The sequence below is a fragment of the Rhinolophus hipposideros genome (genome assembly GCF_964194185.1).
Source record: "Rhinolophus hipposideros genome assembly, chromosome: 11".
NCBI lineage: Eukaryota > Metazoa > Chordata > Mammalia > Chiroptera > Rhinolophidae > Rhinolophus > Rhinolophus hipposideros.
Window position 1 is genome coordinate 42468664 of NC_138057.1, and position 20392 is coordinate 42489055.

Genomic DNA, 20392 nt, shown 5'->3' on the forward strand with positions numbered 1-20392 from the left:
AATTAGAATCCATGTAAAAGTAAACGGGGAGTAGAAATAAAATGAGTCTCCTACCCCCTACTTATTTAGCAGGTCTGGTAGGTGAAACAGAACTTTAAAGCAAATAGTTTTTGAATTATTTATACAAATCAAATTTGTATAAATAAACAGATAACAGAGTTACACATAAGGTCAGAATGCATTTTTCTTTTCCTTTTTGCAGAGCGTCAGAGCTTCTTCCTGGAATATATCTCCTCATTCCCTAAGAACGGACAGCAGGATACCATATCCTAAATTTTGTGTAGCCTAAGTCATTCATGCTTAGTGAAAAGATTTTTAGTTATTGAGGTGACAATGTTTAAGGTAAGATATTCTGAGTATGTAGTCACCACACCTAAACTTTACACTTACCTGCTTATATTGTACTTTTCTATTCCTTTGGAGAAAATAAAAAAAAAGCATTTTTTATTTTCAAATAATTTTAGACTCAAAAGAATTTGCAAAAATATTAATGAGCATTCCCTTGTACCCTTCAATGAGTTTCCTTTAATGGTAACATCTTATGTAACGATAGTACATTATCAAAACCAGGAAACTGACACTGATCCAACACCATTAACTAAAGTATAGATTTCATTTAGATTTCACAGTTTTTACACACACACACACACACACACACACACACAAAATTTGGGGGTATATAGTCCTATGCAATTTTATCACATGTAGAGATCTGTGACACCACAATCAGGATACAGAATTGTTCTGTCACCACAAAGAAATTGCACTGTACTACCCATCCCAACCCTAACCCCGGGCAACACATACGTTCCCATCAGTATAATTTTGTCATCTCAAAAATTTATATTCCATTCACTTCTTATTCTTTCAAAATGAAAATAATTTGCAACTTTGAGAATGACATAAGTTGATATAATAGATTACAAACAGGTGAAAATGACTGTTCTGCATTGCATCCTCATGATTTCAAGGAGTCACTATGCTCTCCTTGGCTCTGAGGAGGATGGAGCACAGATATGATTTCAAAACACAACTACAAAGTATAGACACAAAGTAATGAATGCGTGGATAAGATTTAAAGAAAAAGTGGAACCATTAATATTAGATTGGTACAAAAGTAATTGCAGTTTAAAGGTTAAAAAAAATTGCAAAATCTGCATTTACATTTGTACCAACCTAAAAGAATTGTAAGGGGTTAGATCTCAACACCTTTACGCCTACAAACAAGAGACAGTGAGTTCTGAGATATATAACGGGGACCGTCTGGTGCAGAGCATGTTATAACTCAGCAAGCACAAACACTCCACTGACGTGACCTACCTAAGGTAAGGACTTTGTCTCACCCACCACTATTCCTGCCTTAGGACCTAAAAGAGTGCCTGGCAAAGAATACTTCATGAATATTTGCTGGCTGGCTGGCCGGGTTTCCTATGTTGAGATTTAGTTTTAGAAGTATTTAGTTATTTAAATATTCTTACTAGTGGTGTTTCCATATTAATGATATTATTAAATTTGAAACTGGGTGCTGAAAACAAATGTTACATTAAGACTCTAAGATTCATGGCATCATAAAATACTAGAATGAAGTCTGACTTTTACAAAGAAATATAATTACTGCCTTTTTAGAGGTGTATCAATCCTTTAAGACAAAAATGTATCAGCCTGAAAATTCCTACTGCAAAGCAACTAATTAGTATTCCAGTGGCCTTATCCCAAATACATCAATGATTCTCAAGTTGGCAATTAGCTCTCTACTGACTGATACGAACCAGCCTGATACCTTTAATTATTATAAAACTGCTAGAGGATAAAAAGGGGGAGAAACTGAGAGAATACGGGCATGAGAGGCAGGAAAGAAATATAAAAATGGCACTGGACCCAAAATTTTAGTTAGTATCTTAGCATGTTCTTGGAATTATCTGATGGGGTTATTTAGCAAGCCCATGTCCCAGGAGTTGAACTGTATCTCATTCTACAGATAAACCAGACAATCACACCATAAATACAAAACCAATGGGCTACTCTATGTAGATGGATTTTTCTTATGTATCAGATACTTGATTTGAAAACTTGAAAGGAATGTACATTTTGAAACCTACAAGATCACCGTTTATTTAACTACCATATACAAAAATTTAATTCAAATCAGAGAACTTCCAATTTACATTGGCAAGCTTGCTCAGAAATATGCTGCCCAATATACCATTTCTACTAACTTAACCCAGTACACAGAGCTCAGAACAGAGGGTGCTAATTCCTGTACACAGGTGCTGTCGTGCTCCTGTGGTGAAGAAAAATTGTAGCTTTCTGTTTCTCAGAGATGAACTACACAGGCTACACATTGCCACTCCATTTTCAAACAAGTATTTCCACAGGAGAGTTTAAAGAACCAGCTCATGAAGTGGGAAATTACCTGTCATACTGCACGATAGAAACCTGGCGAGTCTCTCTCCAATTTAGAAGTATGAACTGAGCTCCCTGATAAACGTGCTCAGGTAAGAAAGAATCAAAGTACACATCTACTATTGAAAAACCACCTAGCAGAGTGTAGAAGCTACCCTGAAAATACTGTCAGTGGTATCCTTCTGAGAACCGGGGGCATTACTGAAATCCTGGCTAAATATCTAAAACACTTGTTCTTGCAAGAATATTTTTTCCACTTCACCTTTCTTGTGCTCCTTTTCAATGTCAGCATAGTTCACAGAGAGTAATAACAGCAGTATAACAACAGTGAACTTCTAACTGAGTGCCCCAGGTGCCATCAACATATTTCATGGTAAGGAAATGGCCATTGAGATGTTCCATACATTTCCGATTAACTGGAAAACGAACAGCAGTTCTTGCTTGATATTCATTTTGCTTTGCTTCAGTTGGGTAGTGGAGGGAAAGGCCCGTTTCACTTGGAGTAAAGCAGTTGAATTAATAGAGTTAAAAACAAACGAACAAAAAAACTGAAAGGAACTATATCAATGTAACTGCTAGTTACATTATCTAGAACCAAAACCAAACCAAACCCAAACACCCCAAAACAAGGCAAGAAAGACAAAACAACAACAAACCCTCCAAACAAACAGATGATACAAACTATTTTCTCCTAGAGGAAGGTTTGGGTGGCTCAGAGCTACCCTATGATAATTTGTGAAGCAGGTTAAACCTGCAGGCAACCAAGACCAGCACTTTTCACTGCCAAGGAGAGGCCAGTGTGGAGAGCTTCTATAATAAGTCCCAAACCCACAACTCTTCCCCACCCCAGGACCTAGAGGGACTCATAGCCCTTTCTGCATTTCGCATTTGCTTAGGGGCAAAAGCTCCTCTATTCCCTTAGAAATGGAGTCCTGGCACAGTAAGACTAGAGCACCCTCATTTGTTGATTTGTATCACATTCTGAGAAAAGTTAATGGAATAATCTCTTAACCGAATGTACTTTCCATTGAAGCATCCCATATTCAAAAGGAAAACGGTGGTGGAATATGTGGGGGGATGGGTTCATATTGGATTATTCCATTCATTTAACCTTTTACGAAGAAACACCAAGGTCTGAACAAATTTATATTACAGAGTAAATTCAGAGAGTTAATTATAGCTATAATTTGTTTTGTAGAAATGATTTTGAGTGGCTGCTGAGGTCATTCTCAGGGTGTTGCTATGGTGACAGGCACAAGGTACATTTCCAAGGCAATGTATGTTTAACAAGTGGCTGGCAGTAGCTCTCTCTTGATGTCAGGGAGAGAAAGCTCCCATGGTATATATGAGACTTATTTAACTGTCTGGGAGAAAAGACATGGTTAGGACTGTGCTAGAAAATAGGTTTTAGTTGATTAAACTCACCTTATTCCAATTCATTCATGGTGATTTAATGACTTGCCATTGCTTTGAGATATTGATAATGGATAACTTCATACATGATTTTAAAAAAACCTCAACAATTTCTCACGTTTGCCCACTCAGGGCTCTCACACTCCGTGTAGTCAGGGTCCATGACTACCTTCGTCACCAACACTTAGCAGAGGGCCTGGAACACAGCAGGTACTCAACATGTGACCCTAATTAAAAGTATTTTATGAAAAATGTTGTAGTGGTCAGAAAGGTAGGTTATACTTTTTAGTAGAAAACAAAGGATGAGGGGGGTTATTAGTACCCATATTTATGCAATAACCTCTCTGGGCTATTATTGTCCTGCATTATGTCAGTACTAAATTCTGAACTAAAATGCCTGTGATGAATGTAAAAACAACACAGACAGGAAAAGCACTATTTGTTTATTAACTTCATTTAGATGTGCTTTCTGCTCTTCTTTAGGTCCTGGCCGCAAAATGATATAATTTGCATAAACCATTTTATGCCTATCAAGATTGCTGGCCTTGGAATTCACTCTAATCAAGCAGGAACAGAGGGAGTGAGTGGTACCTTATTAACAGGCAATTCTCACACGATCTCTTTAATGAAAGAAACAGGTTTCTGATGAAAAGCAAAGCAACAAAGAGACCTCTGTAGTAAAATTTCAACAGTTCCTTTCCTACCATGAGAAAAACACAGGGTCATCTGGAATTCAACAACACATTTTGACCATGACATTCTGGTAGGTGGTAAGGATATGAAGATTCCCAGGATATGATCCCTGCGTGTAAGTTTACCAACTTGTGGGAAGAAAAGAGTTAAATGAAGAGGAGAAACGGTGGGGTTTAATAAGGATCGAATGAACATTTGTATATTTAGAACAGAGTCATTTTCTGGGAACCTGTTTGAATTGTCTCTAATCCTTGGTGTTTATCCACAAAATATCTTTCTGTAGCATGACTGATTTGTATGAAAGACTTACAGAAATCATGTACATTAGTTTAAAATTACACATTGTTACTGCTAACTTCTTTATACATTTAACTTCAGGATCATCTCTGGTTGTAGAAAAAATAAGAAATTCAGAAATCCGATATAACCCATTACTTTACATGATTAAAAATATATGAGAGAAGAAGCTTAAACGTCACTAACACAATACATTCAAACCAAATTAAATACGGAATTTTCTCTGTTGAATGTGTTTTTAAAAGATACGCCAATTGTTCCTTAGTTTTGACAATAGTTGGTCAATGACAGTTTTGAGTTGGCCTTTAAATTTAATTTATGGTCCAATTTGACATGTTATGGAGAACTTATTACATTTTTTTAATTAAAAAAAAATCCCCACCACCTATGACAGGAAGGCTAATTGAAGTCTAAACCAAGAATAGCATAGAAATTAGAAATTCAAGTGGTTTTTTTGTTTGTTTGTTTAATGAAGGAAACATGAATAAAACGAAGAGATGGTTTGGTAAGTAATCTGTATCACATTATGGATGGGTTCAAACATTAATGAAAGTTACAGACATACAATCCTCAGCAATTATACCAAAAGGGGGAATGTAACTGTGTATGTTAAGTGGAAAAAGCAATCTGACATTTGGTATAAATCCAACCAAACGTAGTAAGAGAAGTAAAAATAACATCTTAGGCCTACATGAAGCATGATGAGATGGGGTGTATGTTGGGTTCTTCAACTCCTCTGTAAGCGCCTCCTATTGAGAGGCTGTATTTATAACAGATCTGCAGTTCAAGTCAGATATTAAGATGAAGTTCTGGCACAGAAAATGAATCTTGGTAGAATTTCACATTTTTAATTATTGAAAAGAAGGTTAGAAAAACGAGGTCGACTTTATTAAAACAAATTAAGAAGACCTCATTGTGAGAGGTACCGTCTCGGGGGGAATAGAAAGCTAGATCACGCCATGAAATCTTATTTGACACAGTCGAAAGCAGTAGAAGCTAAGGAGAAACCAGAAACACGTCGTTATTGAACAGTTGCTATGTGACCAAAAGGATTCAAAGGAAAAAAGTAAAACAAATTGTCACTCTGAATGTAAAAAAAGAAATGGAGTTAAAGTAACAGTTCTGTAACTGCCATCCTGAGGGGAAAGTCAAGCACAGGTTTTGGTATCAAGACCCACCCAGGTCCCTCCCTCATCGGGCAGATGCTGTAGCTGAAACGAGCCTGCCTGGTAACCTGGTTTAGGCTGGTTAGCTGTCCAGGATTGCTCATTACACGAACACTCCCATCCCCAGAAGAACTCCTTTTGTGGAGGGCAAATCAACTTTCCTCTTTAACACCTGGCAGACCAGGAGTAAACTTCAAGGAGGTACAACATTTATTATAGGTATTTTGTTCATAAGAAGTTATTTGTTTTCAATACAGAATTCCAGGTTTCAAAAAAGATCCCCCAGGGGTAACAGGTAGGTGACAATCTCACAGTTTTGAAAACCAGTCAAGGGAGAATATCCTGTGGCACAAAAGAGAAGCCTAATTTTCCTTTTCCAAAGAGTTAAGCTAATCCAGAAAATCAGATTTAAAAACTAAATTAAGTATCTTATAGAAATGTCCTATCATTTCATTTGGTAAATTTTTTCAATATCTTCTGAATCTTATATATGGATAGTTGATCCAAAGTCTACAAGAGACTACTGGTATCAAATGGGGAATGGGCTGAATAACTTTGTGTCTGTCAGGTGGACACCAGGGCCACGACCAGGCCGGGGGTCACAGAGATGGATTCTTAAGTCTGCTGTTCAAGCAAATAAATTGGCCTTGTAATTAAAAACAAAATAACACCAACAGAGGGTAGTGGGGTCGGGGGAGAGAAGGGAAAGGAGGAAGGGAGGAAGAGATTTTTTTCAGTTTGCCTATTTGGCTTTGTTAATTTACTCATCTTTCATATGATAACTTTCAAAGTTGTTGACTAATCTTGACCCAATTTTTACAGCTCAAAACATATCATAAACACTAGAGACTGGTTTTTATTCTAGTCTGCGGGTCATGAAATGTAATGGCTATGTTTAATTCAGTTAATTTACACATATTTATTGAAAATCTGTTATATGCTAAATTCTAATGCACTTGTGTGTTGGAGGGAGGGGGGTTGGCACAGAGAGCTGGAACAAACTACTTAAAATACACACACACACACACACACACACACACACACATACACACACACGGTGCCAAAAAAATGTATACACACTTTAAGAAAGGAAAACACTATTGAAATTGTAATACTCAATATATATCGATAACAAAAGATGAATACAAGTCACATGCATACATTTTTTGGCACCCCTGATGAGATGTGTGTGTGTGTGTGTGTGTGTGTGTATAATTTTTTTTTTTTTTTTTTACCTTCGGGACATTAGGCTACCTGGGAAGCAAAGATAGCACAGATGAATCAATTAAGAAATAATTAAGTGCCAAATTGTGAGCTAACTATGAATGCAGTAAGAAGGGAGAGTTGATTATGAACTGTAGTCACTAGAGAATAGTGTAGAGAAGTGGGGGATGAGTTACATCATGCAGACGAGAGAAGAGAGATGAGAAGAAATTAGCAAAGACAAAATTTACTTATTCGTTTATTACTTATTCATTTGACAACTTTCACTGAAAGCTACTCACTGTGCTTAGCACTGAGTGGGAAACACAAAGACAGAAAAAGAACATGAAGCCTATCCTCAAAGAGCTTGTACTCTGGCAATGGAGATAATAAAGCTATAAATAAACATACTGCAATGTAAATGCAATGTGGGTCATAACAGAGGTTCCAGTGATTGTAGCCAAGAGTCAGCCATGAGCAGAAGGTCACTAATTTAAAGCAGGTCTCTCATGGTCATGTCACCTTAACTTGGATACTGATTCTGTAGGATCAGAAGTTTCATTTTCACAAGGATGATGAGGCTTGGGCTGGTCATACTAACCTAATTGAACTAACAATAGATTAAAATTCAATTCATAACTTTAGTGATAATAACACAGTGACAATAAAGAAGAACAATAGGGTTGACCAATCAGAGTCCAAAGGCTGCTTGGTAGGTGGGGAGTAAGAATGCAGGAACCTGAATGACCTTAAGGGTTACATGAAGATAATAAGGTTCCTGGGCTAATCATCTCTGACCACAGGTGGGACCGTCTTCTAGTCAGTTCTAGTTTTATGAGCCCCTTAATAAAAGCCTGTCAGTCTTTACCTTTAGTTCAACTGATTGTTAAATCCTATCACACTCTCCTTAACTAGCTGTAGCAAGCACTATCGTGGGTCAAAAGCCAAGACACATGAGACACGATCCTTGCTCTCAGAGTCCAATCAACTCAGTGAACATTTCTGGGCATTTATACCATCTTCTGTACCAGACATTTTTTGTGTGGCATTTAGAGGTACTGCCAGGGAATACAATCTACAGTTCTCAGATGTTCACTTCTTATCAAAAGTTTTGTCGTGTAAAGCAATTTTTAGGGAGTACTGCTGCAGGAATGCAGGCCATCCATTCTCTCAGTACTCTAAAACTTATCTCTGAGTTAATTTAGAGCATGAGTCCTAAGCTAGGTTCTATCTAAATGGTGTGCGATAAAGACTAACTGGACCTTTAAGCAACATTAATTAGTCCAGAGGGTCAATGGGAGGGGCTAGGGCTTATGGAAGTTCTCCCACTCTACAGAATCAATCGCAAGAACCCTACAGGAAGAGTTCTGTTTATAATAAAGCTCTACGGTTTTAATTGCCCCTTCTCTTTTCTTCCTTTTTCCTTCTGTAATACCCCTTGATCTTGGCATGCAGGATAGAGTACGCACATGGCTTTCCAAGTCTGAATGCACTGAGTTGCAAACCTTTCTATTTCCTGAATAAATCCTTTTTGGTGATGAAACACCTAGTCAATATTATTTTTAGGTCGAAGAAGCAGAGGACTAGCTGCCTTTCAATATTCAGTCTTCTACGGGAAGGGCTTGCAATTTTTTTAAAAATCAGATTGTAAATAGTTTAGGCTTTGTGGGCCATACAGTCTCTGTTTCAACTATCCTGTTGACTCTTCTGTTGGGCGCAAAACCAGCTATCAACAATACATAAACAAATGCTTGATTGTACTGCAATAAAACTTTATTTATAAAAACTGGCAGCAGGTTGAATTTGGCCTGCGCATTTGCCAATCCGTTCTGTAGTAACAGCACCCTGATTTCAGCGAGGTACAAGACGGTGCTGAGTAGACAGAGCAAAGAACTGTAAGGAAGAAGCAAAACTACTGAAGGTGCAAATGTTCTGCCAAAACGTGAGCAAGCAGCAAACTGACAAAATGAAGTGTGTCTCCCACACCAACTGTGGCCTTCAGGCAGAGTGAAAGAATGGGCACACAGGCGCCAATGCAAGCCCTTTCCCTTCTAAGGCTGTTATGAACATTGGAGAGTGGTTAAGCATATCTAAGCCTTCTCTTCTCATCTCTAACAGCTCCAAGCATTCTGAAAAAAGGAAGAATTAAGACCCCAAGATTGATCAGAATTCACTATGGAGACGAAGACAGGGCTTTTTTATTTGTTTATTCTTCCAAAAGGTTATTTGGCTCATTAGCTAACAAAACGAAACAAAAATAAAAGTAAATACATCACTTGAATAAAAATAAAATGATATGCCATGTTATTATTGTCACTCTTTAGAAAAGATCAAACATACTCAAGAAAATGCCTTCTTCTGAGCCTAAGTTAGCATTTTTAGTTATTGAACCATATAGAAAACGATTTCTCTGTTCATTACATTTCCAGATAAATTTGGGGGTGCCAGATTTTCATTTGACTGCATAGGATAATTAATGGTTTCTCAGTTAAAATCTAGCAGTCAGTCTACTGTAACAGAATCAAAAGGCTTCAGAATTTAGAAGATAATTTTCAGATTACAGATAGCATACTGGTTTCTGAGGCAAGTGATGTTTCTATTTAGTCAAGGCCCCAGAGGGGGTGAGAAGCAGAGGGAAATCGACTGCTGGACCTGACCCAATGTTCTTACCATATAATGGTCTTGTCTGCCTCCAAAAGCCTGCAGTGAGCTTACACTTCTTTTTTATCGTCAGATCAAGAGTCAAGTCAGGATGGCTCTGAGAGACAAAATCAACACACTCTGGAGTTCAAGTATTTGGCTTATCAGTGAGAAACTGTTTACAGCGAGGTACCTCTTCAAGAGGGATTCAGCCCTAAATCAGGTGGATGTGCTCACCTACCTCTGAGATTCCTTTTGCATTTTAAATTCAACATTCAAATTCCTTGTGCATTTTTAAAATTAAGTTAAAAATTTAAGCATGAAGTTAGAAGTAAACTCCAATGCTGACTTTATGCCCAAAAGCAAATTTATTCATGTACTTTACATTTATGGGCTCTGGAGTATGTGAAAATTTCAAGAAGATATCCGATCTACTGAACTCCATCGAGGGAACTTCAGTAAAATGAGGCTAGGCATTATTTGATCTCTTAACTTGAACATGGATAGGCCAATCTTTTGCCAAAAGCCTGCAGAAGGAGGACTTTTCTCACTATATGCCAATGTGATTGAGATTTGTGTTCTCTACTGTCAGGGAACTTTTGGTACTGTAGGCAGTGAACTCATTTGACCTGATGTCTCAGTATATTAAAGCAGGTGGTGAATCCTAGGGAAAAATAAAGTAATCCTACAGCCATCTGTTTATTGTGCTCTTTATCTAAAGATATTTGGAGCCCACAGGCATTTTTTTTAATCAACAACAAAAAAGTTAATAAAGGAATCTGCACAACTCTTCAGCATCTTAGAAGGCTTTTATTCTTGCATTAAGTCAAGTTGGAAGAATGGGCCACATTAAAGCCAAATGCAAACTTATCCCAAACTACTTATCCATCATCTGGAATTTCCCATCTCCTCGTTTCTACCAGAGCTGCCTAGCCTTTGAAGCTTATTGTGATCAGCAAGTTGGCTAATCAAAAGAGAAAAAGGGAAGCTCAAATCATTTTATTATGTCTTTCTTACTGGCTCTATTTTGACAGCAAAAAGTTACTGTACAGAGTCCAGTGGGGAGCAGTTAAGACTGTAGGCTAAAATAAGGAAATAACATTTGGGAATTATTCGTGACTCATAACATCTTCCACGTTGTATGAATAATTGATGTGCTGTTAAATATGGCTAAGTTTGCTGGATGATAATCAAGACTCTGCTAGGTCTGTTTTTCAGTAAATTCGATATAATTTTCCCTCCTGATCTGATACATATGAGATTACCTATAGGCAACATTGATAAAGATTAATAAAGAATTTGTAGCTTTCATGGTAAATGATTTATTTAATCATAGAAATTTATCCATTAGTCTACCATATCTATCTATCTATCTATCTATCTATCTATCTATCTATCTATCTATCATCCATCCACCCTCTGTATTTCACAGTGGTTAAAATCTTGGGCTCTGGAGTCAGCAAACCTGAATTCGACTCCTATTCCTAGCACTTACTAATAGTGACCTTAAACAAGTTACTCAGCCTCTCTGAGACCAGGTTTCTTCCTCTGTTTGATGAGAGTGATAAGAAATGTCTACTACTTCGGGTGGTTTTGAGGATTAAATGAAATAATGCATATACACAGAATCTAACATACAGTAAGTGTTCAGCAAATAGCTGCTATTATTGTTTTTGATAATAGAGCTTTCCAGATCCCAGACCTTCAAAAACAGCAGGAAAAAAAGACTTGAATGCCTTCAGCTCTGAAACTTCATAGTTCATTTCTAATGGCCAGAGAGACAGTGCCTACATCAGTCACTGAAATATTGGAAATTACGCATCAATTATTTCATGGAACAATCATCTGTGAAAGTCAAACATGAGCAGTCCCAGTTAGGCACTGAGGGTAGAAGAGAGAGATGACAGATACAAAAGAGATATGTACAAAGTGTTAAAATAGATGGCATAGTGACTCACTATCTTTGGTGTTGGGCAAGACTTTCAGTGGGTGTGACTCCTAAATTGGGTCTTGAAGGATGAATAGGAGCTCACTAGACAGAAAAGAAGAAGACAGGCATGCTTGGCCCCTGTTCTCAGTATTCCTGGCAAGTGGGCTGCGCTGACTCTCACACCAGCAGGGTCCTGGAAAGAGTTACTGATATGCTGCAAACTTTATGCAGACATACTTGGGAGGCCCTGATTCTCAGACTGCTAGAAATTAGAGATCTATGTGTCCCCCCTAAATCTAAACTGAAGAGCCACAACTAAAGACAGTCAGTACTCAGAGAAGTTGGTCCTAAATTCAGAAGGATTTCTGTAAGGTGATGATACTGTATAAGGAATTAGGTCCACAATATCAATGCAGAATTTATTTTAATTATAAAGATAGAAAGAACAACATTAGGAACCCCACAAGAAGTAAAGGAGGCAAGACAAATTACTAAAGATACACCAGCAGAACATACAAAAAAGTCAAAAAGACAAAGGTGTAACAACTACCTTGAATACAGAGAAAGGGATTATTTTGAGTTATTCTGTGAAAACGAATTGGAAATAAGTGATGCTCAAAATATGGGATCTACCTCCTCATCAGTGCCATCCCTATACTTCATAGAGCATGTGCTGGGACTGCACTGGAAAAACATATGGAACACAGCAGCAGTCGGGTGCATCTAAAAGCCACCTGTCCTATCTTTGTGCTGGGAGGGTTTTCCTGGCTCAGGAAAAGTACCCGGCCTAAGATGGGGGAAGAATAAGGCGACTCTAATACTCAGGCCTTCTGGCACAGTGGGATCAGAGGCAGGCCAGCCAGGCTGCTCGGGCACTGATCTAGAAAGGGAGTTGAAACATCCTGGTAAGAGATCAGAAACATGGGCCCAGTCAACTCAGTTTTCCACATATAAAGCCTTACCTAAGTGGCAGGAACTTATTGGTTCTACTCTCCTTAAAGTAAACAGTCTTCTAGAGAAAATGAAGGGGGAAAAAAGAAAACAACAAAACACTTCCCTAGGTTTCATTTAGCTAAGGTAACCAAATGTTCCTGCTTGACCAGGAGCTTTCCCAGCTTTTGCCACGATTTCCTCATAATTATTAATAGCAACCCCTTCCTCTCAAAATGTCCTGGTTTGGATAATAAACAATAGAGTCACCATCTATTTAGTCTATGTAAAAAATAAGCGTAACCAAAAGTTTAAAATATACATCTTCTGGTAGAAAATGTATTTCAGGATAATCAAATAGCACCAGTTGAGGAGAAAACCTTCTACTTTACAGAAGAATGCCAATGTAGACCAACAGATAAAAGTAGAAAATCATTCTTTTACAAAACAACAAAAGAAGACGAACAAATGAGAAACAAAAACGCATAGACACAGACAACAGTTTAGTGGTTACCAGAGGGTAAGGGGGTTGGGGGTGGGAGATGAGGGTAAGGGGGATCAAACATATGGTGATGGAAGGAGAACTGACTCTGGGTGGTGAACACACAATGGGATTTATAAATGATGTAATACAGAATTGTACACCTGAAATCTATGTAATTTTACTAACAATTGTCACCCAAATAAATTAAAAAAAAATCCTAACGGAATCACTACATCAGACAAACATTATCAACAGGAATTAAAACTATTAGATCAAGGGCCGGCCTGGTGGCTCAGGCAGTTAGAGCTCCATGCTCCTAACTCCGAAGGCTGCCAGTTCGATTCCCACATGGGCCAATGGGCTCTCAACCACAAGGTTGCCGCTTCATCTCCTCAAGTCCCGCAAGAGATGGTGGGCTCTGCCCCCTGCAACTAAGATTGAACACAGCAACTTGAGCTGAGCTGCCTCCCGGATGGCGCAGTTGGTTGGAGCGCATCCTCTCAACCACTAGGTTGCCAGTTCAATTCCTCGACTCCCGCAAGGGATGGTGGGCTGCGCCCCCTGCAACTAGCAATGGCAACTGGACCTGGAGCTGAGCTGCGATCACCACAACTAAGACAAAGGACAACTTAAAGCTGAACATCACCCTCCACAACTAAGATTGAAAGGACAACAACTTGACTTGGAAAAAAGTCCTGGAAGTACACACTGTTCCCCAATAAAGTCCTGTTCCCCTTCCTCAATAAAATCTTTAAAAAAAACCAAAAAACTATTAGATCAAGAGTTGATGGGGAACTGAAGACCCCTCTGTGACACCACACAGATTGCTTTTGGTGGCAGAAGGAAAAAATATGACTTTATAATGCAGGGAGTCAGTGCCTGAATACTGTGGTGAACCCTAACTTCATCAATGATGGGTAAATCAGTGTACAATATCACATAAACTGCATTCTACTCACGATGTTTAACTTAAATCTAACCAAGTCTTGAAATGTAACTTCCAGTTTATAGAGAATCCAAGAGACAGAAGAGAAAGTTAAATCGTGCTATGAGGTGGCTCTCAGACCAATCCAGGCCAATGCCTTCTACATGCCAATGAAATGCAAAACAGGACTCGACTAGATTAAAAGAGACTTAAGGGACGTGAAAACCAAATGCAATGTGTAATCCTAAAATTGACCAATACTAAAGCACATTTTGGAAAAATGTAGAAAGTTTGAATATAAACTAGGTATAGAATGATAAAAGTAACTGGTAATTAATTTTAGCTGTAATGTGGTATTATTTACTATGTAGGAAAATGTCATTTTTGTCCCTAAGAGATGCATACTGAAATGTGGGTACCAGGTCATGATACAATTTTCTTTATTACTTCTGCATAAAGATGTAGTTAGAAAAGAATTAGGTGTATGTGTATACACATATACCCCCTTATGTATAGTTTAGGAAATCAATTTCTCTCTGTCTGCTTTAGGGGAAAGAAATGTTTAAGGAATTATCACTTAAAGGGGTTTAGATCAGCCTGTCCCAGGTGCCCCAACATCATTAGCTCAAGCATGAGGGACGTGCCCATAGAGCAGGTGGGTTTTTATGGTAGACGTGGACTGTATGACAGAAATCTAAGATGGCAGCTTTCCCAGTACCACAGTGCTAACAGGAGCCTGGAGAAACAGTGTTGGATAGATAGCTCTTGGCTCTAAAGCAAGTAGATGTGGCACCATCCAATTCCCACAGTAACTAATGGGTTCCTGTCCAGAAATCTACAAATCTAAACCAAGGGAATGTCACCTTGGTGGCGACATGTGATGGAGCCTCGTATCAAGAACACAACCACAATAGCTAATACAGGTATCCTTGGTGCAAACAGAAATCTCTCAGAGGAGCTATCCCAGGAACAGGAGGCAAAACAGTTTGCTAAGGGGGAGCCCTAACCCTGGTAGTCACATAATTCCTAAACATCGGTGCTCTATGACCTAAAGAGTAAGACTTCTCTGTAGGGAGAACGGATATATGACAGGTAAAGAACAGAGCAGGTGAAGATGGGGAAGAGACAGGATTTATGAAATTTATAAAAGTAAAAAGATACAGGTTAGAAATGATGAGAGGTAGAGGACTGACTACTAAATATACTTTTATAATGGAGGATGTATTCATTAGTAAGGGCCAGGAGCGGCCAGGAGTAGCAGAGTAAGAAGTGGAGAGGACTTAAAGGAGAATCAGTGATGAGGGGAGCGGAGTAAACAAGCAAACAGGAGAAGACATAATAAGCAGGAACAGGGAACGAGGAATAAAACACAACAATATGGGAAGATAGATGAAATGTGAAATGACAAAGGAAACAGAAGGACAGAGGGGGCAGGAAGTAAAAGAAAGACAGCTGGTCAAAGGTTGAGGGGGCAGAATTTGGAACAGACAGAGCTGAATGCATCTTTTTCATCTCTGTACTCACCGAAACTTATATAGTAGGAGCTCAGGAGACAGGAAAACAGGGAGAGAGGAGAGGAGACAGGAAGAGGGGTAAATGCAGGCAGTTAGAGAGCAGAAGAGAAAGACTGGGAATAGAGTGATGCGAAGGTGTGGAGGAAGAAGGAAAAAGAAAACACGGAATGAGTAAAGCACACATTTCAGAGGCACACGAGGGGGTTAATATTAGATAAAATGTGATTGACACAGAGCTCAGGAGCATTCTATGTTACAATCCAGAATTATGTAATTCAAATTTACTTTAAGAATGTAAGAACCGTTTTGACCAGGCAACATGTTTGTGGCTGACCTGAATCACAACTTATCATATACAAATGCCTGGAACTAGCGTAAAAACATGATAAACTTTATAGAAAACCCAAGCCGAATAGCTCTTGGATCTTCTATGTACTACTGAGTGACGCCAATCAGCCTATGGGGCTCCTTATTTTCCCAATGGTCCTGCTCTCATCCAGAGGGTCATTTCAACATATGAACTGGCCTGAGGCAGCAGCATATTTTCCACCCATTCTTCTGTTTGCCCAGAACCAACACAAGAGGTGAATGTTGGTTAACATAATTAATGTAGACAGAAATTTGGCTAAGTACTACAAAAAAATCCATTTTTCAGGCGCCTGATTATCTAGATTGCTGACTACATTGATTACAGTAATCCAGTGATTGCCAAATCTTTATTTTCTTTCTGTTAGGCGAGATTTAATCTAGAGAACTCACAAGTCTCTCTAGGATGCAAATCTCTCTTAGGATACTTGATTTTGATTGACAGCTCACAAAATAATTCTGGCATGCATGCAAAGTTAGACTTGCGTGCAATTTTCATGCAAAGGTAAACCTATCCATCAATATAATAGTGGCTCCCAAAAAGCAGTCAAGGTTGTGTCTGGAAACTGGAAACTAGGAAGTCTGATATTTTAGAAGTCATAATCAAACATAGTTGTTTGCAGTTTTTACTGTGTGTAGGTGTTTCCTAGCACATGAATAAGATCATAAATTTGTATTAAAAATTATGATTACAAGATTTCAAATCACAATGGAGTATGTGTTTGAGAATCACTGGTTTGCAACTTGAGGAAAGAGACAGGTTGGTGAAATCAGAACCTAGTCTTCAATTCATTTTTCCAACAGGAAACAGTAAAGAAACAAACAAAAACAAAACAAAAACAAAAAAAAACACCCACTCTCCCTAACTTTTGATGACAGTCCCTTATGAGGTTGGCACAAGTTTAATATCTATTCTTCCTAACTTTCAAGTTCAAATTAGGTACTACAGACAAAGCATAGAACACAGAGTTATCATTGCAGAGAACCTGCACATGAAAGAGAAAGACCCCCAAAGGACGTCCTGGATGAATACTTACTATTTGGTAGAGTCAGATAGCTGATATTCTCGTCGTCTATCATAGCATTCCTGGATTCCTGGATCATTCCATAAACTCTTTATTGCATCTACGTATGGATTCTCAAAAGCAGACACCTTCTCCACATCAACTTCTCGAACTAATTGTGCATGAGCCTGTTATTTAAAAAAAAAAAGCAGTTTTAATCTTTCCATCACTGAAAATTGCTTTTGGTTCACACATTACGTTGCACACAATTGAGGTCTTCCTGCATGTACTGGTTTTCAGACTGGTTTATAATAAAGTAATGCCTTATTGTTTTTAATTAGAGAGAACAGTCTCAAACCTTTCTCTGTAGAGTAAATCTTAAGGCTACTTCTCATCTTTATGACTAGAGGAAAGCAGAGTTCAGCTCCCATCAGAACAATGAGGACATCATGCTACACATGCAATTGTTTTTAAGTGATTATCATAATCCCAAAGCAATTAATATTATTAAAGGAAAAAAGACAGGAATAATTATCCCCTCTGTTTATAGTTTATTATAATCAAACACAAAATACACACAGCCCATGGGTATTATTTCTTAGCAGAAACTCAATTAGACTCCTCAACTAATCAGAGCTAGTTTCTATAGTTCACTTTTCGGATAAGGTGTAAAACCACTAGAACAACAGGTAATAGTAATGACTTAATTTGAACAGAAACCATTCCCAGTACATTCCCAAATACCCCAGTTCTAAAATATTTATTTTATATCTTCCTTATCTACATTATCAGATTGAGGACCCTATTCGATTTTTTAACAAGGAAAAAGGACTTTGTTATTTCATTATACAACATTTAGCAGGACAGGAGATTTAAAAAAATTCAGTAAGATTGAAATTAAAATGATGTCAAAAGTTATTAGAAACAATCAACGAATACAGTAATGTGGCCGGCGACAAAATCAACGTACAAAAGTCCATTGCATTCCTATATACTAACAATGAAATCTCAGAAAAAGAAATACCAAAAACAATTCCTTTTGCAATTGCAGCAAAAAGACTAAAATATCTAGGAATAAACTTAATCAAGAATGTGAAAGACCTATATGCTGAAAACTACAAGACATTTTTAAAAGAAATTGAAGAAGACACAAAGAAATGGAAAGACATTCTTGCTCAGGGATTGGGAGAATCAACATAGTTAAAATGGCACCATTACCCAAAGCAATTTGGGTAGATTTTAGTATATGTGCTGCCGAAGCGAGCACACAATTTGGGTAGATTTAATGCAATCCCCATCAAAATCCCAATGGCATTTTTTAAAGAAATAGAACAACAAATCATCAGATTTGTTTGGAACCACAAAAGACCCCGAGTAGCCAAAGCAATCTTAAGAAAAAAGAACAATACTGGAGGTATCACACTCCCTGACTTTAGCTTGTACTACAGGGCTACAATAATTAAAACAGCATGGTACTGGCAGAAAAACAGACACATAGACCAATGGAATAGAATTGAGAACCCAGAAATAAAACCACATAAATATGGACAGATAATTTTTGACAAAGAAGCTAAAAACATACAATGGAGGAAAGACAGCCTCTTCAATAAATGGTGCTGGCAGAATTGGATAGCCACAGACAGGCAAAAGAATGAAACTGGACTGCTATCTGTCACCATGTACCAAAATTAATTCAAAATGGATCAAAGACTTAAGCATAAGATCTGTCACAAGAAACTGCATAGAAGAAAACATAGGCACTAAACTTATGGCCCTTGGGATCATAGAGCATTTTATGAATTTGACTCCAAAGGCAAGGAAAGTAAAATGTAAAATACATGAATGGGACTATGTGAAACTTAAAAGCTTCTGCACAGCAAAAGACACCATCGACAAAATAAAGAGGCAACCGACTGAATGGGAGAAGATTTTTGCAAACAGTGCCTGCAATAAGGGGCTAATATCCAAAATATACAAGGAACTCATGAAACTCAACAACAAAAAAACAAACAACCCAATTGAAAAATGGGCAGACGACCTGAAGAGATATTTCTCCAAAATGGCAAATAGACATATGAAAAAATGCTCAACATCACTAATCATCAGAGAAATGCAAATAAAAACCACAATGAGATATCACCTCACCCCAGTCAGAATGGCTTTCATCAACAAGACAAATAGTAACAAGTGTTGGAGAGGCTGTGGAGAAAAAGGAACCCTCAGACACTGTTGGTGAGAATGCAGACTGGTGCAGCCACTATGGAAGGCAGTGTGGAGGTTCCTCAAAAAATTACGAATAGAATTACCGTATGACTCAGCAATCCCATTCCTAGGTATCTACCCAAAAAATCTGAAAACATTTATCCATAAAGACACGTGTGCTCCAATGTTCAATGCAGCTTTATTTACGGTGGCCAAGAGATGGAAACAACCAAAATGTCCTTCGATAGATGAATGGATAAAAAAAGTTGTGGTGTATATACACAATGGAATACTATTCGGCGGTAAGAAAAGACGAAATAGGGCCATTTGTGACAACTTTGGTGGATCTTGAGAATATAATGCTAAGCGAAATAAGTCAGACAGAAAAAGCAGAAAACCATATGATTTCACTGATATGTGGTATATAAACCAAAACAACAAAAGAAAAAGACAAGCAAATGAGGAACAAAAACTCATAGACACAGACAATAGTTTAGTGGTTACTAAACTAATGTACTAAGACTGGTAGAAGAGGATAAAGTGGATCAAATATATGGTGATGGAAGGAGAACTGAGTCTGGGTGGTGAACACACAATGAGATTTATAGATGATATAATACAGAATTGTACACCTGAAATCTATGTAACTTTACTAACAATTGTCACCCCAATAGACTTTAATTTAAAAAAAAGAAATTAAAATGTTGTATGGTCAATCCCCAATTTAACGGTAATATACCAGTGCTTAATAACCCCTATTAAAATACGTTTTGTGGATATAATACATATGCAAATGTAGACACATAAATATGCAAATAAACAAATGTAATAACCAATTACCTTGGAATTGAAGGCAGATGGCTGATAATTTATTCAAACAGTCTTGATTTTGTACAGAAATACAAACTTTTGAACTAGGTTAGTTAATGGCTGTCATGCTGACCTAATTATTTCATAGTTTTATACAGACAGAATTTTAGTAAATTTAATCCCTTAGGCCCTGTCTGGTTTCCAACCTTTATCTTCCTTCTCTTCCCATAAGCGGGAAGGGTCCATTAGACTAACCTTGACTTTAATAAGGTTTCAAGAAGCCCAATGTACTAAGACTGAAGAAACCACCTTTCTTACTAGTTCTGCTCTGACCTTGACAGTCTGATCGAGAAGCCCCAGCTGTATCCTGGACTACCAGCTTGGAAATCAGATTCCTGTAGTTGCTTTTTGT

At 37.9% G+C, this 20392-nt stretch overlaps 1 protein-coding gene across 1 annotated transcript in view; it reads right to left on the reverse strand.

The window, feature by feature from the left end:
- The window catches only part of LOC308504853 (guanine nucleotide-binding protein G(q) subunit alpha), a 270460-nt gene that overhangs the window by 59808 nt on the left and 190260 nt on the right, over positions 1-20392 (reverse strand). Inside the window, exon 3 of the mRNA XM_081066233.1 lies at positions 17002-17156. Within this exon, the coding sequence (XP_080922359.1) occupies positions 17002-17156 (155 nt within the window). The remainder of the gene's footprint in view (positions 1-17001; positions 17157-20392) is intronic.